This window comes from Aethalodelphis obliquidens, unplaced genomic scaffold, assembly GCF_003676395.1.
Source record: "Aethalodelphis obliquidens isolate GAN/ISIS:26980383/991018 unplaced genomic scaffold, ASM367639v1 scaffold1, whole genome shotgun sequence".
In the NCBI taxonomy this organism is placed as follows: Eukaryota; Metazoa; Chordata; class Mammalia; order Artiodactyla; family Delphinidae; genus Aethalodelphis; species Aethalodelphis obliquidens.
The window spans coordinates 67643290-67668929 of NW_020837945.1; the positions used below are offsets into that span (position 1 = coordinate 67643290).

The 25640-nt window shown below is 40.8% G+C and overlaps 1 protein-coding gene and 1 long non-coding RNA gene across 3 annotated transcripts in view; one reads left to right on the forward strand and one right to left on the reverse strand.

Moving 5' to 3' along the window:
- CASR (calcium sensing receptor) overlaps positions 1-25640 on the forward strand; it is a 79015-nt gene that overhangs the window by 50517 nt on the left and 2858 nt on the right. Inside the window, exons 3-6 of one of the 2 annotated variants that reach the window (XM_027106259.1) lie at positions 2324-2630; positions 6642-7526; positions 20717-20947; positions 25368-25491. In XM_027106259.1, the coding sequence (XP_026962060.1) occupies positions 2324-2630; positions 6642-7526; positions 20717-20947; positions 25368-25491 (1547 nt within the window). Of the gene's footprint in view, positions 1-2323; positions 2631-6641; positions 7527-20716; positions 20948-25337; positions 25492-25640 lie in introns of both variants that reach the window. The other variant, XM_027106249.1, reaches the window with a different exon arrangement.
- Positions 3-25640, reverse strand: LOC113620438 (uncharacterized). Its single transcript, XR_003432769.1, has 4 exons — positions 25439-25640; positions 7465-7554; positions 2860-2949; positions 3-969 (listed from the first exon to the last, which is right to left on the reverse strand). It is a non-coding gene; the product is annotated as an uncharacterized LOC113620438 (long non-coding RNA).

Consider the following 25640-nt stretch of genomic DNA (forward strand, 5'->3'; position numbering starts at 1 on the left):
AAGGTCAGGAGCCACCCTGGAGAGTCTTTTCTCCTGGTGGTTGGAGAAAAGCTGTACCAAACCTGAAATAATTTTTTCAAAGTTGGTTCTCTCTTTTCAAAAATGGTGACTGGTAACCATGCTGAAGCTTATTATTCCCCCCCCCTCATTTTTTTAAAAGAAATTTTTCCAAAAATAAAATGTCAAAGATACTGAATAGAAAAATCCATGGCCTGTTGGAGCCGTGCTTGGTCACTTGGTAACTCAGTCATCATTGTTCACCTGGAGGCTGTGTTACTTAATGGAAGACCAAGTACCTAGAAAGAAATTTATTGTAGGTTTTGCAAACCTGAGTAGTAAAATCTCCCAATGACCTTAAGTGCCCCAGTGGTCATAATACCTGAGTGTTGGCTGCCTCACTCTTATTTTTTTTAAGGATTTTAAAGCTGAAAGAAACTTCAGTGGCTGGCATGACCTGGGCGTCTTCAAAATGCAGCCCGTAGCATTTGGAATCACTCCCATTAGAATTCTTATAGGAAGCTGAAATCCCCCTGCTAACACAGAATCCATCTACATAGATAGAGAAACACAGAATCCATCTTAACTCTCTCACTGGACTCTGTCTTCGGCCATTTGAAGACAGCTAACATGCCCCCTTGAATCATTTCTTTTCCAGACCAAATAGTTTTCTAAATAGTTGTTTCATGACATGATTTTCAGACCCTCACCATTCTGGATGCCCTCTCTCTGATGTTCCCTAATTTATCATGACTCTTAGAATATGGCGTCTAACACTAGGTACAATTACTTCAAATAGTATTTGACTTCTGCAGAGTACAGAGGGCTGTATATCACCTGCCTTAATCTGGACATCAGAGACCATTACTGCACCTCAAGTCTTGACCCATCTTGTGAGAGAGAAGAGCACTTTCTCTTGAGATTTGCAACTTCCAGAAGGGATCCAGCACTTTCCCTTGGTCTTCCTGATACCTAGAAAATGAAAATGAAAACTAGAATCGTTCCAACAAAACTGGATTTCTGCTCGTGTTCTAATGAGGGCTCACAAATTAGATAACATTTTCACATTTTTTTATGAGTGCAGAAAAACTAAGTGTAGAATTTCACTGATGCTGTTTATATCCTTCACGTAACCCATGTGGACAAATATCCTTTTTGTTGTTCCCTTGCTGGACAGAGTTGTGCAGGTGCCACATACATACCTGAGATCAAGCAAGAGCTTGTTCTGAAATTATATATATATATATATATATAAATTGTATTAAAGAAAGATAGGAAAATCAGTTTAGCAGTATAGATGTTTTAGGTAATGAAAAATTCAGTAATAGATCTTCATAACTTTGCAGGTTTAAAAAAATAAATAAATGAAGGAAACATGAAGAAAATGACTAAGAGAAAATGTCACATTAAAAGTTAGACCAGGACATTTAGGAACCTAACTGATACAGTGAAGTATAACAGCTTGTATTTCTCTCCCCCTGCCTTTGAGTTCAAGTCAGGAAACCCAGGATACAAAGAGAGAAACTGCAGACTTGTTAGCTTTTCTTCTCTGGGTGCTGATACACTGATTCAGAACATTTATCAAGCTCTCACTATGTGCTGTGTCCTGGAAGAGTGAAAACTATGTCACTGACCCTGTTTCGCTTTGTTAATTTGCTTGATTTTTATTTAAAATAATGTTCTTTGAAAAGCAATGCATGCTTATTTTTTAAAATAGAAAGTATAAAGACAAAATCACACAATTTTAAAACTCATCATTCTACCACCCAGAAGTGACCACTGTTTGTGAATAGCCTTCCGATGCATAATATTTGTTTGCTTGTTTGTTTATGAAGATATCACTCATTTCCCTTTCCTCTTCTACCTCTAGGAATGTCAGTTTAAATTTGTGACTCTGCAAATCTGAAGTTATTTTTAGCTTCTTATGTATTCAAATCCTAATCTATTTATATTTTCCCTGGTCCTTTTTTTTTTTTATATCTCTGTATTACTTTTACTAAAGTACCTCATATCAGTTATTTCAAATTCTTTGTTGGATAAGGCAGATACAAATGATTCATTCTATTACTAACCACAATCCTTGTTATTATTAGTCCCTAACTCTGTGTGAGGCACCATGCTGAGAATTGTGCATAATTATCTCATGCTCACAGCCACCCTCTGAAGTAGGTGTTATCCCCATTTTACAGAGAGGACTTTGAGTCTCAAAAAACACAACGTCATGAAACCAGAGTAATGGAACGAGGTTCAAACCAGCTTTGCCCAGTCTGTACTCTAAAGAAGTTGACCAGAAAGCCTCTTGCTTTCTTCCATTTCTTTCTTCCAGGTATAATTTCCGAGGATTTCGCTGGCTACAAGCTATGATATTTGCCATAGAGGAAATAAACAGCAGCCCAGCCCTTCTTCCCAACATGACCCTGGGATACAGGATATTCGACACTTGCAACACTGTTTCTAAAGCCCTGGAAGCCACCCTGAGTTTTGTGGCCCAGAACAAAATCGATTCTTTGAACCTTGATGAGTTCTGCAACTGCTCAGAGCACATCCCCTCTACTATCGCCGTGGTGGGAGCAACTGGCTCAGGCATCTCCACAGCGGTGGCAAACCTGCTGGGGCTCTTCTACATCCCCCAGGTACGCGTGCCATCTCAGATGGGGCAATGTGGGCAGGGGCCAGGAAAGCAGGCTGGGAGGATGCCACACCCAGTGTCCATACAGTTTGCTATTTTCCCTTCTCTGGCTTTACTTTGGCACAAAAGATCTTTTAATTATCTGTATCGTGACCACTGGGGATTTTTGAGACCCCAGAGTCAACAATGTCAACTGAGCCTTCACAATTCTTCCAAAATTTTTTTAAACATACCTTGTATAAAACTTTGTCTTTTATTCCAAAGGGTTCAGTTATTTATTTTCCACTCCATTCCATCAGTAAATGGCTGTTCTTCTGCCTTTACTAAAAGGAATGAGACCAAATGATGTAAATCCCACCTTTCAAACCCAAAATATCTGCCCCAAATCCTAGTCCCTTAAAAGTCTCTGCCTCTCTCTCCTCTGGTTGAAAGTTTAGCTCGGAGGAAAGCAGAGCATATTTTCTCACAAAATCGGAACTTAATCATTATCTTGCACATTCTAGAAATGGAAAATATTCTATTTCATTCAACAAATACTTGTAGAGTGTATATGAATAAGCAGTTTCCACCCTGCAGGAACTCAGCCTAGACAGGGAAATAGACGTCTACATTTTCAGATACTAACAATTCACTGAAATAAGTGCTTTAATAAACATTTGTTCAAAGTTGCATATGTTTTTCACCAAAAAAAGACAGCAAACTCTAAATGCCATCTTATAACCTGATTTTTTTCCCATTAACACTATAGAGCAAACCTTTTTTTCATATTAATATTTATAGGGCTGTGACATCATTTTATAATAGTGAAAAATTGGAAAAAACCTAAATGTCCATGGGTGGGAGAATCAGCTCAATTGTGTTGCATCTCATATATCAATTTTTTAATTTAATTATATATCACACTTTAAATTATTTTCTTCAGTGTCTAGTATTTAAAATTTTTAAGACTACCTTTGATAAATTCACATTTCTATGCTGGGAGGTCTCTGTTTCCTTGGTGATAGCCATTATCCCTTTCTATACATGTGGCAACTGAGAAAGTCTTGTCATCATTTCCCGAATCCTTACTTCAGGGAATTAAAGGTGTTTCCCATGGGGAAACCCTGGCTCTATAATCTTTGTGCCAAAATGATCTGACAAAGCCCACAAGAGTAAATGTGTTGGGCAAGATGCAAATATGCATCTTTATATTTGGCATATTGCATAGTAGTATTTTAGATACACAGTTAAAACAGGTTGTCATAGCCAACAGACATAAGATGTAATTGCCACCAAGTAAATAAAGAACACGAAGGGGAGGGTTTTAATTCATTGTGGTTTGGATGAAATATAAGGTTAAGTTGAGCTTGAATTATAAAAGTGCTGAGAAGGCTATAATGATTATCAGTCAAACCAATGTAAGTGTATCCACAGCAGTGGTTCTCTGTCATGGCTGCCTGTTGGAATCACTTCAAGAGCTTTAAAAATACTGATGCCTGGGACTCACCCCCCAGAGATCCTGGTTTAACTGATATGAGATGCAGCCTGGGCGTCAGGAGTTCTGAAAGCTCCCTAGATGAGTCTAATGTGCAGCAGAGCTGGGAACCACGCCCTGTTGGGTGAAGGCAGAGGCCCCAGTTGAACTTCTTATGCCACTCACGCCACCTAGTGGATGGAACAAGCAGACCAGCTAGAACAAGTTGTGGTTAGAAGTTTTCTGAATCATTCATGAAACTCTCCCCTCTTACAATAAAAAAATTTTGTGTGTTTTTAAGGGGTTTTTTTTTGGGGGGAGTGGGTAATGAATTGGTATTTATCCCCACTTTTATAGTTTTCCTTTTAAAAAGTGGACAAATATTATAAATGCATTCTTTAAGAGAAACATATCCATGGAGGATATGTTTATTTGTAATTTTTATATCTTTAAAACCCTTTTTGGCCCATTTTTCAAAAAAGTATCAAGAAGTAAGCAATACTGAATGAATTTACAAAAGGCCTGAGTAGACTTTTCATTTGCAAAAACCTGATCAAGAAGCCTGTTGTTTGGGTCTGCAAATAGAGCTCTCTAAAAACAATAACATCTCAACAATTACTTAATCTAACTACCTGCCTCATGAGGTGTCACAGTAGAGCAAGAAGGAGCTTATTTTAATAAAAGGAAAAAAATCACTTTCATATTATAACTCTCAAAATCAAAGCTCTTGTCAGAAAAATAATGCCTGCTCATTAGCAAAGTTGGACCAGGTCTTTCATGTATCAATGTCTTTTATGTTTTTGATGTAGAAACTATTCATTAATAAGAAGAAATATATAGAAAGAATTCATTTTAAAGCACTGAACATTGAAAACTAATTGTTTCAATCAGTGAAAAATAGTAAAAAGGCATTCCCCCAAATTTCTTCAACATTCTTAAGAAGTTTTAAATCTCTCTAGAAAACTGGAGAACAAGAGATATTAAACGTTCTTTCATTACCAAGAAGAAATTCCATTCAGTGTAAAAAGGTTTTGTCCTTCATAGGGAACAAATGTATGGACACCAAGGGGGGAAAGTGGCGGGGGGTGGTAGTGGTGTGATGAATTGGGAGATTGGGATTGACATATATACACTAATATGTATAAAATGGATAACTAATAAGAACCTGCTGTATAAAAAAATGAATAAAATTCAAAAAAAAAGAGTTGAAAGACAAGACTGCTAATGGCAAAAATGCTGAAAGAATGCAGGGATGAAATATGAATAAACCTCAAGTTAAATTAAAATAAAAATACTTTGTCCTTCAGAAGAAATGGTTCAATAACTTGGAACTTCCTAACTGGTGAGCCAAGACACACAGGAGTGCTGCAGATAGGCTGAGATACTGACCCTCTCCAGGTCTGGGATGGTGGGTGGGGTCTAGGGTGGTCAGAACACACCCATCAGGGCTGGTCAGCCTCCTCCATTCACCCCACCTTCTATGTTTGCCACAACTTGAAAAGAAATTGGGAAGCTCTGCACTAACGAATGCTTTACATGATATTTGGATACTTCTTCAGGCAAGAATCTTTTACCACAAAAGGTAAGGCTTTCTACCCTTGGTGACCCACATCCATGCTCAAATATAGTACTGGCTATGTCCTAGAAAGTGGAAACACATCAAGGCAGCTTCTCCAGGGTTCCTTTTCAGCCTCTTTAGGTTTTGGAGACCCACAACAAAAGCCTGTCAAGAGGCCTCGACCACCACTTGAAATTGCACAGAGGAAAGGGCTGCCGGTGGTGGTTGAACTCACTGAGAAGCCAGGAGAGGAAAGGATGTTTTTCTGACTGTATTTAATGATGTACATCATCATGATTGTGATGAAGGGGAATTGAGCCTAATGAACCTAAATGGCTAATTGAGCCTAAATAATAAACAGTTCTTAGAAATGACTGCAATTGAGGGTACTTTTATCTAAAGTACTTCTGGCATGGAGGAGGTGGGGAGATAGGGGAGGGGAGAGAGGGAATAGCTGGAGACTGGAAGAGAGAAACTAGGCAGAATAAGAAAGGGGAACCCCAGAGGCTTCTCTAAAGAGCCTTAGGTTCATAACCCAAAGGGAACCTGATTCCTTCCAGAAGTCATGGACAAAGTGTTCATTATAGTAAAGGGGAAGCTAAAATGTTCAAATGAGAACCTGGACCCCACAGGCAGAAGATATGTACGTGGATATATTGTAGCCAATGAGGCAGCATGGAGGAAGTTAGGAGAAACTATGGAACAGTGCATAAAGGTTAAGTAGATCCTACTGTTGTTGGGTTGACTTTATGATCAGACCCATTTTTGAAGGTAGCATTGTGAAGGATCACCTGCTGGGAATTAGAATGCTCCTTGATAGACTGACAGATGCTTGAGTGCTCACACTGGAGAGGAGTAGATTCTGGTTGTCTTCACGCCTTCATCCTGTCTGCAGTGACCAGCATTTGATATATTAGATCAGTGAATGTTCAAAAAGCCTCCTCCACACAGTCTGGAGGCTCACCTGGCACCTCAATCACTCACTCATTCTGTGTTCTTTCCAGGTCAGCTATGCCTCTTCCAGCAGACTCCTCAGCAACAAAAATCAGTTCAAGTCCTTCCTCCGTACCATCCCCAATGATGAACACCAGGCCACCGCCATGGCTGACATCATCGAGTACTTCCGCTGGAACTGGGTGGGCACAATTGCAGCTGATGATGACTATGGTCGGCCAGGGATCGAGAAGTTCCGAGAGGAAGCTGAGGAGAGGGACATCTGCATCGACTTCAGCGAACTCATCTCCCAGTACTCTGATGAGGAAGAGATCCAGCAAGTGGTGGAGGTGATACAGAATTCCACAGCCAAAGTCATCGTCGTCTTCTCCAGTGGCCCAGACCTGGAACCCCTCATCAAGGAAATCGTCCGGCGAAATATCACGGGTAGGATCTGGCTGGCCAGCGAGGCCTGGGCCAGCTCTTCCTTGATCGCCATGCCTGAATACTTCCATGTGGTCGGAGGCACCATTGGATTCGCTTTGAAGGCTGGGCAGATCCCAGGTTTCCGGGAATTCCTGCAGAAAGTCCATCCCAGGAAGTCTGTCCACAACGGTTTTGCTAAGGAGTTTTGGGAAGAAACATTTAACTGCCACCTCCAAGAAGGTGCTAAAGGACCATTACCCATGGACACCTTCCTGAGAGGTCACGAAGAAGGTGGTGGCAGGATAAGCAACAGCTCCACCGCCTTCCGACCTCTCTGTACAGGGGATGAGAACATCAGTAGTGTCGAGACCCCTTACATGGATTATACACATTTACGGATATCCTACAATGTCTACTTAGCCGTCTACTCCATTGCTCATGCCCTGCAAGATATATACACCTGCATACCTGGGAGAGGGCTCTTCACCAACGGTTCCTGTGCAGATATCAAGAAGGTTGAAGCTTGGCAGGTACATCCTTCACTTAGATAGCAGTTCACTGTGTAATAAAGCAGAGTTAGACTGATCCAAGCAAGACAGATTAAAGTGGTTACCTCAAAAAGCCAATATCTAAGTGAGGTCACTAGATGTAGCCTGGGATTCAACTTGCCTTTTCAAACATCTGAGCAACTGACTTCTGCAAAATTGATAGTAATTTAATTTGATTATCTGTTTGAACCCTTGAGCTCAACTATTCTTTAGTCTAGTGGTTCAAAATATCAGGAGTATGGTCCCTAAATGTTTTTAAATATCCTGGGACAGATTTAGTACTGAGTGGAGTGTTTTTATAGTGCTTAAATTAAATATATTGTTCCCTTGTACTTAACAAGTATTTCTTGAGTACCTATTATATTCCATATACCAAGGGGCATAAAACCATAAAACTAGTGTCACTATGTTTAGCCACCACTTTTGCCATTATATTATTCAAAATATAATGTGCTGGACCCCCCCCATAAGTCAACTAAGCTTAGGACACAAGCAAATCAAGGGGACAGAAAAAACTCTTCTTAAAAGGATATTGGATATTTCAAAAAGAAGCACTGAAGTAGTTGTCATAGAAAATAATCAAAACTTAAGTGGATTGGGCTTCCCTGGTGGCGCAGTGGTTGAGAGTCTGCCTGCCGATGCAGGGGACACGGGTTCGTGCCCCGGTCTGGGAAGATCCCACATGCCGCGGAGCAGCTGCGCCCGTGAGCCATGGCCGCTGAGCCTGCGCGTCTGGAGCCTGTGCTCCGCAACGGGAGAGGCCACAACAGTGAGAGGCCCGCGTACCGCAAAAAAAAAAAAAAAAAAAAAATTAAGTGGAATCCCTACACTTTAGTTTAGACTTGTTTTGTATTCTTCAGTTATATGCAGGAGAGACATCATAATCTTTTTTATTTCATAGAGCTTCTGAAGATAAAAGTCTGGCCCAACTTATATCCCATGGAGCTGTTCATGTCTTGCATATGTACCTTGATTTTTCAATAAGACCGTGTTTTACGCTCCTTTTGTATTTTCCTCAGTCCCAGACTGAGCTATCAGAGAGTGCATGATGCGGGGTGGGGCGTGAGGGGAGGGTGTGAATCCCTGAATATGGGTTGAATGACTCAGCCTCTAGCTTCAGCTATGGCTCCCCCACTTACTGGCTGCATCATCTCAGGAAAGACACTGCTCTGCTCAAGTCAGTCTCCTCATCGTTAAAATCACCCTAATACCCAGCCTACTTTCCAACCAAGTTTCTTTTGAAGAGGAAATAAGATGATATATGTAAAAGCAATTTGTAAATTTTCAAACTCTTAAACAGGTGGTGATTATTTTAAGTAGGATTTCAATATGCCTCAAATTAATCAATCAACTGAGTAAAACATGATAATGAAACCAGCTTTGCATACAGAACTCAACCACCACAAACCCTTGGGAAAAGATGCCAAGAAACAAAGAACGTACATCCTATGTCAGTCACTCTAGAGATTCTCATGGGATGAGGAGTGACTGTCTAGGCTGGTAGAATGAGCCAAAATGACCTACAAGTTCTTAGCCCTTCTCGTGCGTGGGACGTGTCACTCAGGCATCATCGTTGGCTAAAGTTTCTAATCTTTATGAGGGACTGAAAGTTTCCTTCCTCACATTGCACCCCACACACTGCCTGGCAAAAAAAGGGAGCTCTAATGAAGGTCAAAGACCAAAAAGACTTCAGGAGCCATGATGCCATGGAGTGGAGTTTTAAGAAAGAGGAATAAAGGGACAGTCTTTTAGTAAATACTAGTGTCTTTCTCTCTTCCCTTCCATGTCTCCCTCCCCTTCTTCCTCTCCCTCTTGAAAAGCCTATGGGGGAAAAAAACCTAAAGAAAAATCCCAGGGTGGGATTGAAGGGAAAAGAGGCTTCCAGTAGGTAGTTTGACAGTTCTGCTCTCCAGGGACTCCTCTCCCAGACAAGGAAGTAAAATCCAGATGGCCAAGGTCAAAGCATGGGCACATGAGAAAAAAAGCCAAGAATTAGGCTATAGTCAAGGGTGGGACTCTCCGCTGCATGCAATAGAAAATTCAAACCAAAGTGACTTAAACAAAAGAAGGAACATTATTAGCTCACAATACTGAAAAATCTCAGAAATACCGCAGGTACAACTAGATGCTCTCATCTTCATCTCTTTGTTCCTCTTCCTTGGGCTTAGCAGTTTCCAGCCTCTGTAGCAGCTTCAGGCTCATAAAATCCTTACTGCTAGGCTCTGCTTACTTCCCAGGATTTCTTGGAAAAGTCCCAGAAACCACGTCGATTAGACAGCCTAAGATCACAAGTCCATCCCTGAAGCTAGGAGTGGCATTCTCCCAAACTACTTAGACTGAGAGTAAGAGGGGGGTTGGATCCCCAAAGGGCAATCAGAATGCTCTTACCGAAAGGAGGAGGAAAGAGTAGCAAAGTGGCCAAAATAAAAAGTAGCCACTACACAGACACCTCAGCTGACCCTCGGACAGGTAAATTCGTGTCCTCCTGGCTCACATGCGGTCTGGCACAATTCATCCAGGAGAGGAGACAGATAGGAAAATAGGGTCAGAGCTCTGGGGAGGAGCAACATGTGGGCATTGCCCAAAGTGTCCTGTGTGCTTGCTGTAAGTCTCCTTTAAGCCTTAGGAACCCAGGCGGTTGGGTGGGCATTCTGGAATTTAAGCACTTGGCCATGTCTCTGTCTATCAGGAGATGGACCAACAATTCTTCACTCTCATTACTAACACCTCCATGGAAACCTATCACTCATACAATCTAATTCAAGTATCTCAGCCTGGAATTCCAGCCCCACCTTCTTTCAGTTCTCTTATAAGCCAATCTGCCTGGTACCTCCCCACAAGCACTTATTAGTTTTTGGCACAGTACTTTTACCTGAAGAGCTATCAAGTTTTGTCTCCTCTATCATTGTCCACCACGAACTTTTAACTCTTTTTCAAAATTCACTTTCTCCTGGAAGTCTTTTCAAATCATACTACCCACACACACTTGCTGACCATGCTTTCTTCCTCGCTTTTGCCGTTTATGTATACCCAAGTTAATCTTCCACAGCTCTTCAGTTAACCAAAATAGATTCTTATCAACTAAACTTCTGATTAAATAAGGTCAATCACAATCTTCTTCTTTTGTTGATCTTTTCTCCCCCTAAAATTTATCAATCAAGTCATATGCCTTTAAAGTAAAGTAACCAACCAACAGGTAACTTAAGAGCACACAACACCCAATTCCCTCCTGACCTCCACAGAGACCCCAAGCCCTCCTCACACGGTTCCTCAGCTCTCTCTTCCCTCTGATTCCTCTGCAATACTCTGAGCTTCATACGAGCAGGAACTATGTCTGTATTGTTCAGCGCTGTGTCCAGAACACCTGACACCTGAATATGCGTAGAATAAGTGAATGAATGAATGAATGAGTAGCAATCTAGTTGATTTGACCTGACAACATGACATAGAGTCCTTTGCAGAGAATTATTCTACCCAATAACCCAGGCTTGAATCAAATGACTCCGGCCAGGGTAGTCTAGACTCTGATTAGATGAGCCTGGGTCACATGCCTAATGATCAAATTTGAATGGAACATCATGTAAATAAGTAGGTAAGGAACCACCGGCTTCCTTCTCTCAGGACAATTGTGCACAAGGCATGCTTCCTACTTTCCCCCACCTTACACCAACCACTCACTAGTCAAAAAATAGGCATGCATGGGAATTTCCTGGTGGTCCAATGGTTAGGACTTGGTGCTTTCACTGCTGGGGCCCAGGTTCAATTCCTGGTTGGGGAACTATGATCCTACAAGCTGTGCAGCGTGACCCCCCTCCAAAACAAAGGCATACATGGTGAAAGAACCATGGTGATAACAGAAGTCAAATGGAATTGATCTGACCAGGAAGTTTGGGGGAAGGGGACGAATTGAGGTGAGAGCCAGAGGAGATGGAGGGGAGATAAGAAAATACTACTGAGGTTAGAGAAAGCAATTGGTCCTGGGCTTCCCTACACATAGCACAGGAAGTGGCCAAGAAGCAATAGGCTCCTTATCTCTGTGAACTGTCCCTCATTATCTATGTGAATGGGGTGCTTCGTGCATTCCATCCCATTTTCCCTCTGTACTAAAAAGTGATACCCTATGTAAGCTCTGGAAATTCTAGTTTCTAGTCTTCGGCTTAATTCAATTGACCTTGAGAGTACATACCAAGAGGTGATTCCCATTTATGCTTATAATGAGCAATAATTTGACTTTAAAACCCTTTAGAGGAAATACCCTAAAAGGCCACAAGATGGAAATATTACCACATAATAGATAACACATGACCATCTAAGTGACGCGTGTTACGCGTATCTGTCCCTCTTTTAGTAGTCTTTCTCGGTGTTTGGTTTTCTTTTTGAGCCTGTCAGTCTCTGTCTGTATATTATATTCTATGTTTAAGTCTTTCTTTTAGCTTTTTTCTTTTCTCTTCCCCTTCATTTATTTTTTCTTTCTCCTCATATTTCTCCCCAAATAAAATAACTTAGAAGTGTATTATACAGAATTATAATCTCAAGTATCGACAAAATTGTGTATTTTCTTTTTTAATGGAACTATTAGTTCCTTCTTTGAAAATTCGCGAAAAAAAAAAAGGGAGTTCCTTGGCGGTCCAGTGGTTAGGACTCTGCACTTTCACTGCTGAGGGCCCAGGTTCAGTCCCTGGTTGGCGAACTAAGATCCCACAAGCCTCACAGTGCAGCCAAAAATAAAAAAATAAAAATAAATAAAATTCTAAAAGAAGAGTGTTTTCTCTGGAGGAAATATCTAAATTATTTTTTAGCTTATGTTGCTTTTTTGTGGTTCAGTGGTTATCAATTTAAAGATTCCCTATCATTGCTTTTAAGGGTGAAATTGTTCCCATCTCCACCTTCCCTGTTATGCAAGGTATGATGCAGAAAATTAGGTGCTCGAGTGCAAAACATGCAAGTCAACATGCCAAAAGAAATATTAAAGATGCCTAAAGAGATGACTTAAAGACATGACTTAGTAAACAGATAAGTGATTATTAATGGACAAGGTGCAAATTTTGACTAGAAAAATGCAACACTCGTGTGATCTTGCTTGCATACCTGCTGTGAGGATGAAACACTACAGTACTATGCAGGTTAGGATTTGAAGTAAGGAAGAAAGTAAAAGATATCATCTGAATAGGCCTTTAAGGATGAATCAGATGTGTGAAAGGGATCTATTCCTTGAAGGAAATATCAAATGCAAAGGCAATTCCCAACAACACAGGCAAATCACAAAAACATCATGCTGAGTGAAAAAATCTGGACTGAAAAAAAAAAGTACAGACAGTATTGTGCAATTTATATGATATTCTATCTCTAATGGTAGAAAGAAAACAAGCAGTGGCCTAGGGCTGCAAATGGGGTGAGGATTGACTTGAAAGGGACATTAGGGAACCTTTTGGGGTGACAGTAGTGGTGGTTACACAGGCAAATACATTTGCCAAGACTCAGAGCTACACTCTTAAAATGGGTGCATTTTATCCTATGTAAACTGTACCTCAATAAAACTGATTAAAAATGGAAAACAATGGAAAGCCCCCAGGGAAGGGGGCTTGCACGGGGATCTGAATGCCATTCAGTTTGGACCACTTTTCCTATTACTGCCTCTTGGGTTGCCCCAAGCATTATATATGTCTCTACCATCCCATTTTTAAAATATGTCTATCTTCTCAACCTAAATTTTATACTGTTCAACCTGTTGTAACTAGAGATAGGCAACCTAGTAGATGGGCTATATAATCTAAGTATATAGTGTAATGGTTGAGAGTTTGGACTCTAGAGCCAGACCAACTGGATTCAAATCCCAGTTACTACCTAACGTAACAGCTTTATGGCCTTGAGCAGTCACTTAGTGTGCCTGGGCCTCACTTTCCTCACCTGAAGAATAGATATCTCTATCTGAAACTTATGAGGTTTTTATGAGGATGACATTAGTTAATATGCATACAGTGCTTAGGATACTGCCTATACATAATAAACTATTTTTTAAGTAATATTTTGGCCTTTTTTATAAAAAGAAAAAAAAGGAAGCCTCATCCCTCATGCAATTAGTCTGAATTACTTTATCATAGCTAATTGAATAATTCTGGTTCTCTCTATATTAAGAGACTTCCAGTCCTACATTTTAGGTGTTGGTTGCTCTCTTCATCCTTCATCTGGCATCCTCCTGTCACATTCTTATATGGAACAGTTGTGTTTGGGACTTACCCTTCTCCTCAAGCAACTCCCAGCTGTTACTCCAACATTATTACACTATGGTCATTCCAACTCTCTTTTCCCTCAAGAAAGTGGTGGAGGTTTTATAATCAGTTTATTCTATGTTTTGAATGGTTACTGAGAATTAAATTATGCCTATAACCGAAAACATGACATGCAAAATATAATATTTAGCTCGAGCCTTCTAAAAAGACCACAAAGGAAATATTTCCTCAGAAAAACCCAAGATGCCTCTTTTTCCTTCGTGAAGAGAAAGTTATTTTATCCTATGAAAACTGTAATTTACTTAAGTGTGATAGGATGTATCTATCCTATCACACTTAAGTAAAATCTTCTAGCACATTTTAAAGCAAATTCTAGTATTTCCCTGTTTGCTTGTTTGCCTGCTTGTTTGTTTGAATCTAGAAGTTTGATTTTTCTTTTTAAATCAGAAACCAAGAACTTAGGTTACATTTATACCTCAAAAGGAGAAACTGTGTTGGCCCTTAATCCCATAGTATAATTGTAAGTATTCTGCTTTTTAATATATAGGTTTAAATTGCAACCAATTATATAAAAGCCTTAATTTTTATGGTCCTTCTTCCTATTTACTCTTTAACGAATACAGATCTCATGTTGACCTTGTTTTTCTCATCTATCCTCAGACTGGTGAAAACCTCATTCTGGGCACCATTTGACAAACCTAACAGTGTTGATTTAATGTTTACTCTATTAACCAAAACCTTTAACACACATAGTTTGAGTAGCCATTAAAATGCAGGCCCTCTACAAATCATTAGGAATACAAAAAGGAATAAGAAAACATCTGCTTTAGAAGAGCTTGGTCTAATAAACTGTAGGTATAAATTTTCTAGCCACAAAGATTCCAGGGTGCTTTCTTTTCTGAATAAGATGTTTGCACTACTAACTCTTACCTTCTGCCTGTCTTTATCTCCTGTCCCATTTGTGGCTAGAGTTACCAGGTCTCATTAGTAAACTCTCAGCACCAAGTATCCTAGAGGTCACCTCGGTATCAAGGTCTCTACCTGCAGCTGAACGTCAGCTCCACCAATGAAGTCATATTTGTATATTTTAAATCCCTTTCTATACTTTCTTTTTTGGAACAGCTTTACTGAGATATAATTCATATACTATATACAGTTCACTCATTAAAGTGCACGATTCAATGGTTTTTAGTATATTCACAGAGTTGTGCAGCCACAACCACAATCAATTTTAGGACATTTCGCCATATCAAAGCTGTCACTCCTTACCACCTCATTCCCCCAATTCTTTTTTTAATTTATTTTATTTTTTTAATTGAAGCATAGTTGCTGTACAATATTATTTAAGTTACATGTGTACAACCCAGTGGTTCACAATTTTTAAAGGTTATATTCCCATTTATAGTTATTATAAAATATTAACTATATTCCCTGTGCTGTACAATATGTCTTTGTAGCTTATTTTATAGCTAATAGTTGGTACCTCTAACTCCCCTACCCCTATACTGCCACTGCCCCCTTCCCTCTCCCCACTGGTAACCACTAGTTCTCTATATCTGTGAATCTGTTTCTTTTTGTTATATTCGCTAGTTTGTTGTATATTTTAGATTCCACATATAAGTGATATCATAAGTGTTTGTCTTTCTCTGTCTGACATATTTCACTTAGCATAATGCCTTCCAAGTCCATCCACGTTGCTGCAAATGGCAACATTTTGTTCTTTTATGGCTGTGTAGTATTCCATTGTGTGTGTATACTATATCTTCTCTATCCATTCATCTGTTTTTTTAATTAATTTTTGCTGGAGTATAGTTGCTTTACAATGTTGTCTTAGTTTCTACTGTACAGCAAAGTGAACCAGCTATACGTATACATATATCCCCTCTTTTTTTTGATTTCCTTCCCATTTAGGTCACCACAGAGCACCAAGTAGAGTTCCCTGTACTATACAGTAGGTTCTCATTAGTTACCTATTTTATACATAGTAGTGTATATATGTCAATCCCAATCTCCCAGTTCTTCCCATCCCCCCTTTCCCCCTTGGTATCCATATGTTTGTTCTCTACGTCTGTGTCTCTATTTCTGCTTTGCAAATAAGATCATCTATACCATTTGTCTAGATTTCACATATAATGTGTTAATATACGATGTTTGTTTTTCTCCTTCTGACTTACTTCACTCTGTATGACAGTCTCTAGGTCCATCCACATCTCTACAAATGACCCAATTTCATTCCTTTTTATGGCTGAGTAATATTCCATTGTGTATATGTACCACATCTTCTTTATCCATTCATCTGTCGATGGGCATTTAGGTTGCTTCCATATCCTGGCTATTGTAAATAGTGCTGCAATGAACATTGGGGTGCATGTGTCTTTTTGAATTATGGTTTTTTCTGGGTATATGCCCAATAGTGGGATTGCTGGGTCATATGGTAGTTCTATTTTTAGTTTTTTAAGGAACCTCCATACTGTTCTCCATAGTGGCTGTATCGATTTACATTCCCACCAACAGTGCAGGAGTGTTCCCTTTTCTCCACACCCTCTCCAGCATTTATTGTTTGTAGATTTTTTGATGATGGCCATTCTGACTGGTATGACCCAATTCTTAAATAACTACAAATCTACTTTCAGTATCTATATATTTGGACATTTCTGGACATTTCATATAAATGGAATCATAAAGTATGTGGTCTTTTGTGACTGGCTTCTGTCATTTAGCATGTTTTCAAGGCTCATCCGTGTTGTAGAACGTATCAGTACTTCATTTCTTTTTATGGCTGAATAGTGTCCCATTGTATGACACATTTTGTTTATCCATTCATCCAATTGATGGGCTTTTAAGTTGTTTCCACTTTTTGGGTATTATGAATGATGCTGCTATGAACATTCATGTACAGTTGTTGTGTGGACTTATGTTTTCATTTTTCTTGGGTATATACATAAGAGTGGAATTGTTGGGTTGAGTAGAAGCTCCATGTTTAACTTTTTGAGGAAGTGCCAGACTGTTTTCAGAAATGACTGCACCATTTTACATCTCCACCAGCAGTGTATGTCAGACTCCAATTTCTCTACATTCTTATCAACACTTGCTATTACCTGATCCTACGCCTTTTGACATGAAATCTAGCCTCTTTGCCTTGACTGCTCTTTGCCTCTCAACTTTATTTTCCCTTGTTCTCTAGCACTTACATAAATTTTGAGAAGTTGGTCTCTTCACTGCCTCCATAATATTGATACTTGTTTTCCCATGTTGTGCCCACTGTCTTTAATACCTTTCTTCCCCTTGTCCTTTGCCACTACAAATTCCTATCATACCTCAAGCCTGTGTTGACCATTTCAGCCCTTTTTAATGTCCATCTCCCCTGAGTTTCTCTGTACTTAGAGTTGATACCCCATAAGTTAGGCATTAACTGTATTTTGTCTTGCACTGTTGGCTCTATCATCCAATGTCTTATATCTTATCACCCTAATCCATAGGTAAACTCCATGAGAACTTTATTACTATTACATCCTGTACTACTGCAGCCCAGTTCAGAACACACAGTGGATAACCTATAAATATTTGTTTGTTGATTGATTCTAACAGTATACAAATCTAACCTTGTATTTACAATGAGTTTTTTAATAGAAAAATTTTTAATGATTTTGATTGGTTCCATTTTCTTTCAAGGTAGGTTATGGTAGAAATCGCTAGCCTGTGCCAATAGCAATACAGAAGAATTATAGCCAGCGATGATCTTTGAGTCACTTTTCTGTCCAATCTAATGTGGAAGATGACCATTTAATTATGAAATGATCTTATGCCAGTTCCCCTTCCAATTCACCCACTGTTGTCTGGAGAGTTTCACTGCAGAGAAGCTGTAGACTGAGAAAAGGAGAGAGGGAGTTTGTTGCCTGGAGAATAAGAACCTAGGAATTGAAACCTGGATAGGAGGAAGAAAATTTACGCTAACTACTCTAGCTTTACTGCTGCATATGCTTTTTAAAGTATTCTTCAAACAAGAATGTTGCTTTTTAAAAATATATTTAATGAGGAACTATTACTAACAAATACCTGCCATCAACACTCTCAACAATTTATATTGGAGGCAGGAGGGTGAAGCAAAAAGCACATGTTGAAATCACAGCTGGAGAACTTTCTAGCTTATGACTTTGGCAAGTTTCATGCCTCAGTTTCCTCATCTATAAAATGAAGATACTAATAGTTCCTATCCATAGATTTGTTATGAGGATTAGATGAAATAGTGTGTGCAAAGCATTAGTACAATGTCTGGCACATAGGAAGTGTAAATAAGAGGTAGTCCCCTACCTCTCCACTCTTCGCATCTTTTACACACATCAGGGCAAAGGCAGAGTTAGCATGACATGTGGAAAGGATATGGTGAGGATAAAACATTTGCACTAACAAGTAGTGGTAGTTACATGGGACCGAAGTATGGAAGGCTTGGGAAGCTACCTAGAGAAGGTTGAAGCATATTTCATCTGAACCATGGTAGGTCCCCAGGAGGAAGTAGGAGGGGTATGGGTATGGAATGGAGAAGGGTGGATTGTTCATGTCAGAAAAGTTCCAGAGTAGGTGGGAAGAATGAGGTTCTGAGTACCACAAGAGAGGTCAGCCTTATAGAGAAGGAACGTGTGTTCCTCTAAGAGAAGATGTATCAGGACAGGGATGTGTTAGGGTAGAGACAAAAGGATGTACCCCACTGCATAGGAGGAGATCATCCCAAGAGCAAGGGGACAAAGGGAGGAGAGTTGGAGGTATAAGAAAGGAGTATGTCAGTGGCACCACCTCTCTGAGGAATGTTTTAAGGACTCAGTAAAAATGAAGGGAAAAAAGTAAGATTGATGACCACTGAGGAAGGCTTGGGAGAACATGGGTGGCGTGAATCCTTGGTAGGATTCATTCTCCATCTTTTTTGAGGATGACTCAGCAGCTCTGGTTGCAGAACAGAAGAACCAGGCAGCAGGGAGTAAGGGGTCCCCTTTCCCCCACAGGCCTGGGACAAAAATCAGGGCAGCCAGCATCTGCCAGGGCAGCAGTGAGAGCACTAAAGGAGTAACCACACACAGCAGTAATCACACAGGCGCCCTGGGTGCTGTGCCCGTGCACACATGTGGCCGGCCACAGACTCTATCCCCAAGCTCATCCCAGGGCTGTTTATGAGCAAATTCAGGTGGCTCCTTTTCTTCATTTGATTTTCCTTACAATAAATGCTTACTTTAAAATAAAGTCAATACGGATATAAATTGTTTAAAAGCTGTGTCATCTCTGGAGTGGAGTGGAACATGAAAGGTGCCTCCCTTTGTCACACATGTGGATAATAGGTGCTGGGCCCAAAGGTTTCCCAGTGTCAGATCAGATGCTGTTTTTTTAGGCACCTTAAAAGTTATGCTAGGGGGACTTCCCTGGTGGCGCAGTGGTTGAGAGTCCGCCTGCCGATGCAGGGGACACAGGTTCGTGCCCCAGTCCGGGAAGATCCCACATGCTGCGGAGCGGCTGGGCCCGTGAGCCATGGCCGCTGAGCCTGCGCATCCGGAGCCTGTGCTCCGCAACGGGAGAGGCCACAACAGTAAGAGGCCCGCGTACCGCAAAAAAAAAAAAAAAAAAAGTTATGCTAGGGAATTCCCTGGAGGTCCAGTGGTTAGGACTCTGCACTTCCACTGCAAGGGGCACAGGTTCGATCCGTGGTTGGGGAAGTAAGATCCCGTGTAGCACGGCCAAAAAAAAAAAAAAAGCTATGCTAAAAGGGAGAGGGACCTCTAAATGTACTCCTGGGGTACGCCAAACCATAGAACAGAAAGAAGTTCATACTAGAACCTGGAGATTCCTGCAGCCGCTCTGGCCCAGCCCTCTCATCCTGCAGGTGAGGAAACACACTCAGAGCCAGAGAGTGAGAAAGCCCCATGAGTCGTGAGGTACAGTGGACGTGAGCACCCCTACTCTCACAGTCTGGACTGTGTGTGCTTCACTCTCTCTTGGTGCCTCAATGGCCCCCTGGCCCTGGGCAGGTCCCGCATGAAAGATAAGCTGCAAAGTGCCCACTGCTCCCTCTTGACCAAAGTCAGGGGCACACAGGAAGCAGAGGCAGGAGCCTAGTGATGCTGCAGTAGAGCAGAGCCACTACAAACGCAGGCTTGGCACCACTTGCTAGCTGTGTGACCCTGGACTAGATACTTCTATTTTCTGTGCCTCGGTTTCTCCATCAATAAAGTGGGGGTAATAGTACTATTTGTTGTGAAGATTAGATAATGAATATAAAGTATTTAGCATTGTGCCTCAAAGGTAATAAAATGACTAGTAGGGTTTAGTAATTATTATCATTACTTTTTTTGTACAAGGGCTTTATGACCCATAAAACCCTGTAAAAAGTAAAGGATTGGCCATGATTATTACAACAATGATGGCCAAGACTCCATTCACACCCTTGTTTCTTTCTTCCTTCCACCCTCTCTCTGTGATCTTTGGCAACAAGACACTTCTACAGAAGCAGTAGCATAGGGAAAGATGGTGCAGAGCGTAAGAGTACTTACTCTCTCCAAAGCCCATCTCAGAAGACACCAGGGATGGCTCTGGCTTACAAATCCTGCCCCCCTCCTGGACACTGCCAGGTGATGGTACACCTGCAAAAGTCTTGATTTGGCCAGTGGCCATGGTGAGATATATTCCTTTTCCTTTCCTGACTTCAAGAAAGTGTTTCCTACCCCAGTTACAATTTGAGTATCAAATAAAGTTGAGTATCAAAGTTCATGGGTTACCAGGGCTGCCATTAACACATATAAGTACCTTAGTGTGAATTGCAAAAAGGCCTCTCTTCTTCAAGGGATGTTCCTTCCACTTTGTTTGAACAAGATAGTTTACTGTCCTGTGTAGCGCTCAACCTACATAACCATACATGGCAGCCTGTGGCTTCTATTCAGAATATTCATCTCTATTCTTCAGGTCCTGAAGCACCTACGGCACCTAAACTTTACCAACAATATGGGGGAGCAGGTAACTTTCGATGAATGTGGAGACCTGGCAGGGAACTATTCCATCATCAATTGGCACCTCTCCCCAGAGGATGGCTCCATAGTGTTTAAGGAAGTTGGATATTACAATGTCTATGCCAAGAAAGGAGAAAGGCTCTTCATCAATGAGGAGAAAATCCTGTGGAGTGGATTCTCAAGGGAGGTACGTGTTGTCCATCAGGATACCAGATGCCTCCACCACAGGCAGAAACTGCGCTGGGCTTTGGGAGGGCCTTGGACTTCACCACTGGACTTCCAGAATCATGAGTCCACTTCCCTCAACTCACTAACTGCATTGCCAGGGCTCCCTGTGAAATCCATGAGTGTTTAGTGTACAGAAGAGAATCTTCAGAACCTGAGCCCCATACTTATTATATTGAAACAATTTTATTCTTTACAAATCTGACTCCTTGGCTAATAATAGTTTCCTTGGCTAAAACTTTCCCCAACCAGAGCAAAACATCACTCAAGGCAGGGCATGGACAATTCACACAGAGGTAGTTCCCTGTCATCCAGATAGCTCAGGACTGACGTATAAGTCAAAAGCACAATTTATTCTCCTGCTATGGGAGACCTGTAACAAATAGGAGGATGCTTGTGACCATGATCAGGACCCCCTTCCATGAGTATCACTGCATCTAGATGCTTGATTAATAACCAGAAGCACATTACCCAATGAATATGCCCTTAAGGAAAAGACGCATAATATGCTGAAATAATAACTATTCCATGATGGTTGCGTCCTAGAATATAGTAGGCTGCTGAGGACCCGGATCCTCTGTAGAAACAGACCCTGGACCGGGCATCCTCTTTAACTCTCCCAAGAAACCTGGATGAGACCCACTACATTTCTCTTTGCATTTGCCTTTCTATTATCACCTTTGAGTGTCTTGAACCACTTTTTATAACATGACCAAAAATTCAACTTCATCTTTTTACCAAATGCTTCTTAGGTTGATGGGTTTCTGATGAAATACTACAATTTCACTGTTTCCCAATATATAGGATAAGTTACCCACGAGAAGTTCTCCTATAGATAGCTAATATCATCCACAGTGTGCAAGTCTTTTTTAGCTTCTACCTCAGAGGGTGGATTCTCAATTATAAACATGTCATAACCTTTTCCAGACAGAACTTTTGGGGTTCCAGAGGTTATATCCCTCTGTCCACTATTTATACTCTTGTCTAAATTATCACAAGTTTCAACTGACTGAAGTCTAAATTGATCAGCTATATTATCAAGTCTTCCCTGCTGTTGACTCATCCAGGTTATATTTTACCTCCATTCATGCACATAATTGATTGTCTCTGATTGGTGTAGATTGAACCATTTTTATTTTGTTTTTTTTGAGGTTTTTGTCACTCACAGCCTAACAGAAGCCAAGAGGGAAAGCCACTAAACTCATTTTATGAGGCTGATATAATCTTAACACCAGAAACAGACAATAACAGTACAAGAAAAGACAATTATAGGCCAATTTATAAACATAGATGTGCTCACATCCTAAATAAAATATCAACAAACTTGGACCACCAATGTATAAAATATATAATATATCGTGATCCAGCAGAGTTCACAGTGAATTTACAGGAACATAATGATAGCCAAACATTCCAACGTTGTAGTGTTTGTAGATGTAGTTTATCCTTTCCTTCCCTTTCCTTTCCTTCGAACCAGGGTCCTGAGAATCTTAGCATCATCAGGTCTGATACTGCCATTTCTATTCCTCTTTCATTAGAAAATAGTGTCAATCATCTTCTGTTCAAGTGTTTTGAAATTCCTTGTTAAGCCAGTTATTTCTTTTTTGCTGGAAGCAATGATAATTATTTTATTGCTTTCCATGTGTTTAACTTTGTAAGACGTCTCCAGTTCAAGCAGTCGTGGGGACAGGGAAGGTCTTATTAAAGAGATATTTTGGAAATAGTATGAGCCCTACCACGTATCCAGCATTATTCAAGGCTTTGTAACTGGGGCTACAAAAATGAGGAAGACTTGCTCCCTACCTTCAAGATGCTTTTGCAAAGTATACTTCATTCTTATGATACATCTATTATCTCTGATACACATAGACTGTTAGGCAGTAAATACCTAATAAATTTCTAGAGTAAGTACTCAGTTACCTGGCATGATCAGAGAACGAGATAGAAGCAGGACTTCTGAAATGGTGAAGCTATGGTAAATTGGGCAAAACTGTCAAAAACAACCCTATAAGAACCTAGAAATCAACCAATAGCATACATCAAAAGGTGAAGGATTTTTTTTTTAAGAAAAACTAATGAAACTCAGGTAAGAATAGTGGCAGTCTGGGCATTTTAGCCTGGGGCTGCTCTCCAGTTGTTTCTAATGTGGACAATCATATCATCTGCAGTTTTATTTAAAATAGCAGATTTATTTAGCCTTTTCCAATATGTTTGCCCTTATTTTTCTTGTTTTATTCCACCAGCCAAGAACTCCAGTGCAATATATAATAATAGTGGTGATACTGAGCACCGTTGTTTTAAAGTAAATGCTTTTAATATTGTGTATTAGAATAGAATGATTTTTAAGAATTTTGGGGGCTTCCCTGGTGGTTGAGAGTCTGCCTGCCGATGCAGGGGACATGGGTTCGTGCCCCGGTCCAGGAGGATCCCACATGCCGCGGAGCAGCTGGGCCCGTGAGCCATGGCCGCTGAGCCTGTGCGTCCGGAGCCTAAGAATTTTGGGGGTCTTTTTCAAGATAAAGGTATTTCTTCCTACTCTCTTTCATTGTTTTTATCACTAGTTTGTGTTACATTTCATCAAATACTTTTCATCCATTGATGATCATATTTTTCTGTGTTAATTTATTATTGCAGTGAATGACACAGATTTTCTAATATTAAACTTGTTTGCATTCCTGGCATAAACTCAGCATGATCATGGTGTATTTTCTTTTTCATATCCTTTGAGTTTTAGTATTTTTCATGTATTTTCAGGTAGTAGAAAGTAGTTGTACTCTTTCCAGATCCTTTCAGACTCCTTACACTTTGCATGTATCTCCAGGACTTCTGTACATTTTTACTTCCAATAACCAGAACTTGATGCTGTTTTTCAGAAGACTGCTTGCAGGCTAATGAACCCATTTTGCTCACAGGCTCAGAGAGGCAAAGGAGAATCTCAGAAGAGTCTAGGAATTTACATTTCCCTTAACCTATGAGTGGTGTGGAAGTGTGAAAGCCCTCGCCCTTTTCTTCAGATCAGGACAGCTCTGGGGTATAACCTACAGTCCAGAGCTCCTGTGGGGGATCAGGCAGAAGTCTGAGGGACGTTGCTCGGGATCACACCCTTGCTTGTTCTCCTCCCTTCTATGTCCTACTTCCTCTAGTCTCTTCCTGGTTCCCTTGGGAGAACTTTCCTTATAAATCACTTGGACACAAATCCTCAACTCAGCTCTGCTTCTGAAGACAACTTAATAAGTGAGATGGGCCTGTAATATATTTTTTTTTCTTTTTCATGCTGTCCTTGTCTTGTTTTGGAATCAGGGTTATTATACTGGCCTTACACGACTGAGTTGGAGGGTACTCCTTTTTAAAAAAAAAATTATTTTCCTGATCTCTGATAGAGTTTGTACAAAATTAGGTTGCTCTATTCCTTGAGAGTTTAGTACTACTTGCTTGTGGTGAACACAGGATGACGGTCATCTCAGGTATGACTATGTGCTGAGGAGGAAATAAGTGGAAAGGGGAGTGTATAGTTAGATGTAGGTTGCTGTCCCAGTCCTAGTTTTTGTCTTGGATGGTAGTCATTAAAAATGACTAACCAAAGTGGTTCAAACATGGACAAGTCATGATGGAAAGAAACAAGGATTATGATTAATCAAATTCTGTGCACATGAAGTCCACTACGGAAATAAATAAATTAAATTAAATCCATGTTATCTGAAGTTAATGTAGCTACTGAAGCTTTCTTTTGGTTAGTAATTACCTGATATATTTTTCTGATCCATTTACTTCCGACTCCTCCATGCCTGTCCTGCCTGCCTCACTGAGCTGTTGCAAGGATCTCAGAAATCACCCTATAAAGCCTAAAAGAAAATTGCAGGAATTGCAATTCGCTACAAAGTTCAAAGTCTCATTTTCAAATAAATTTCCCTTCGTCTCAGCATCTCCCCTTGTGACTCTCCCTCTCTGTGTAGGTCCATGTTCCTGTGTCTTTTAGTTTGTTTCAAACTTTTACTTCTATGGAAAGTAAACAGATGTCTCATTATGGGACTTGGAGACGATGGAAGGGAAGACTGTTTAAGGAGGATTTTGTCACGGTGTAGACTCCCAACAATTAATCTTTCTAGAATCCCACTGAGGTGTGTGTGTGTGCACGCACGCGCGTGTGTGTGTGTGTGTGTGTGTGCTCAAGCGCACGCACGCGCGCCTGCACTTGCCCATAGGCATCCCTCCCTTTCATAGATAACAGGAACAAAGACCTCTGGACTTTCCTATGCCTGGATTGGGCCTGAGTCTGCCTCACTGGTCCTGGTGCCCAGCCCCTCCGTTTTACACATGTCAGTGGAGCTGCAAGACTGATCCTGCGGCTGCAGCCCCTCACTATTGTGATCTCTGTCCTCCAGGTGCCTTTCTCCAACTGCAGCCGAGACTGCCTAGCAGGGACCAGGAAAGGAATCATTGAGGGGGAACCCACCTGCTGCTTTGAGTGCGTGGAGTGTCCCGACGGGGAGTATAGTGATGAGACAGGTAAAGGAGCAGCCCCTCGTGGACACCATGCAGAGCTCAGTTCACTTTGGGGCCCTGGGATCAGCAAAGTACCTGGAAGGGCTGGGCTGCGATGGTGCTTAGCATGGTTTCTCATTTAACAAGGTGTGTCTGAGCGTCACGCTGGGCTG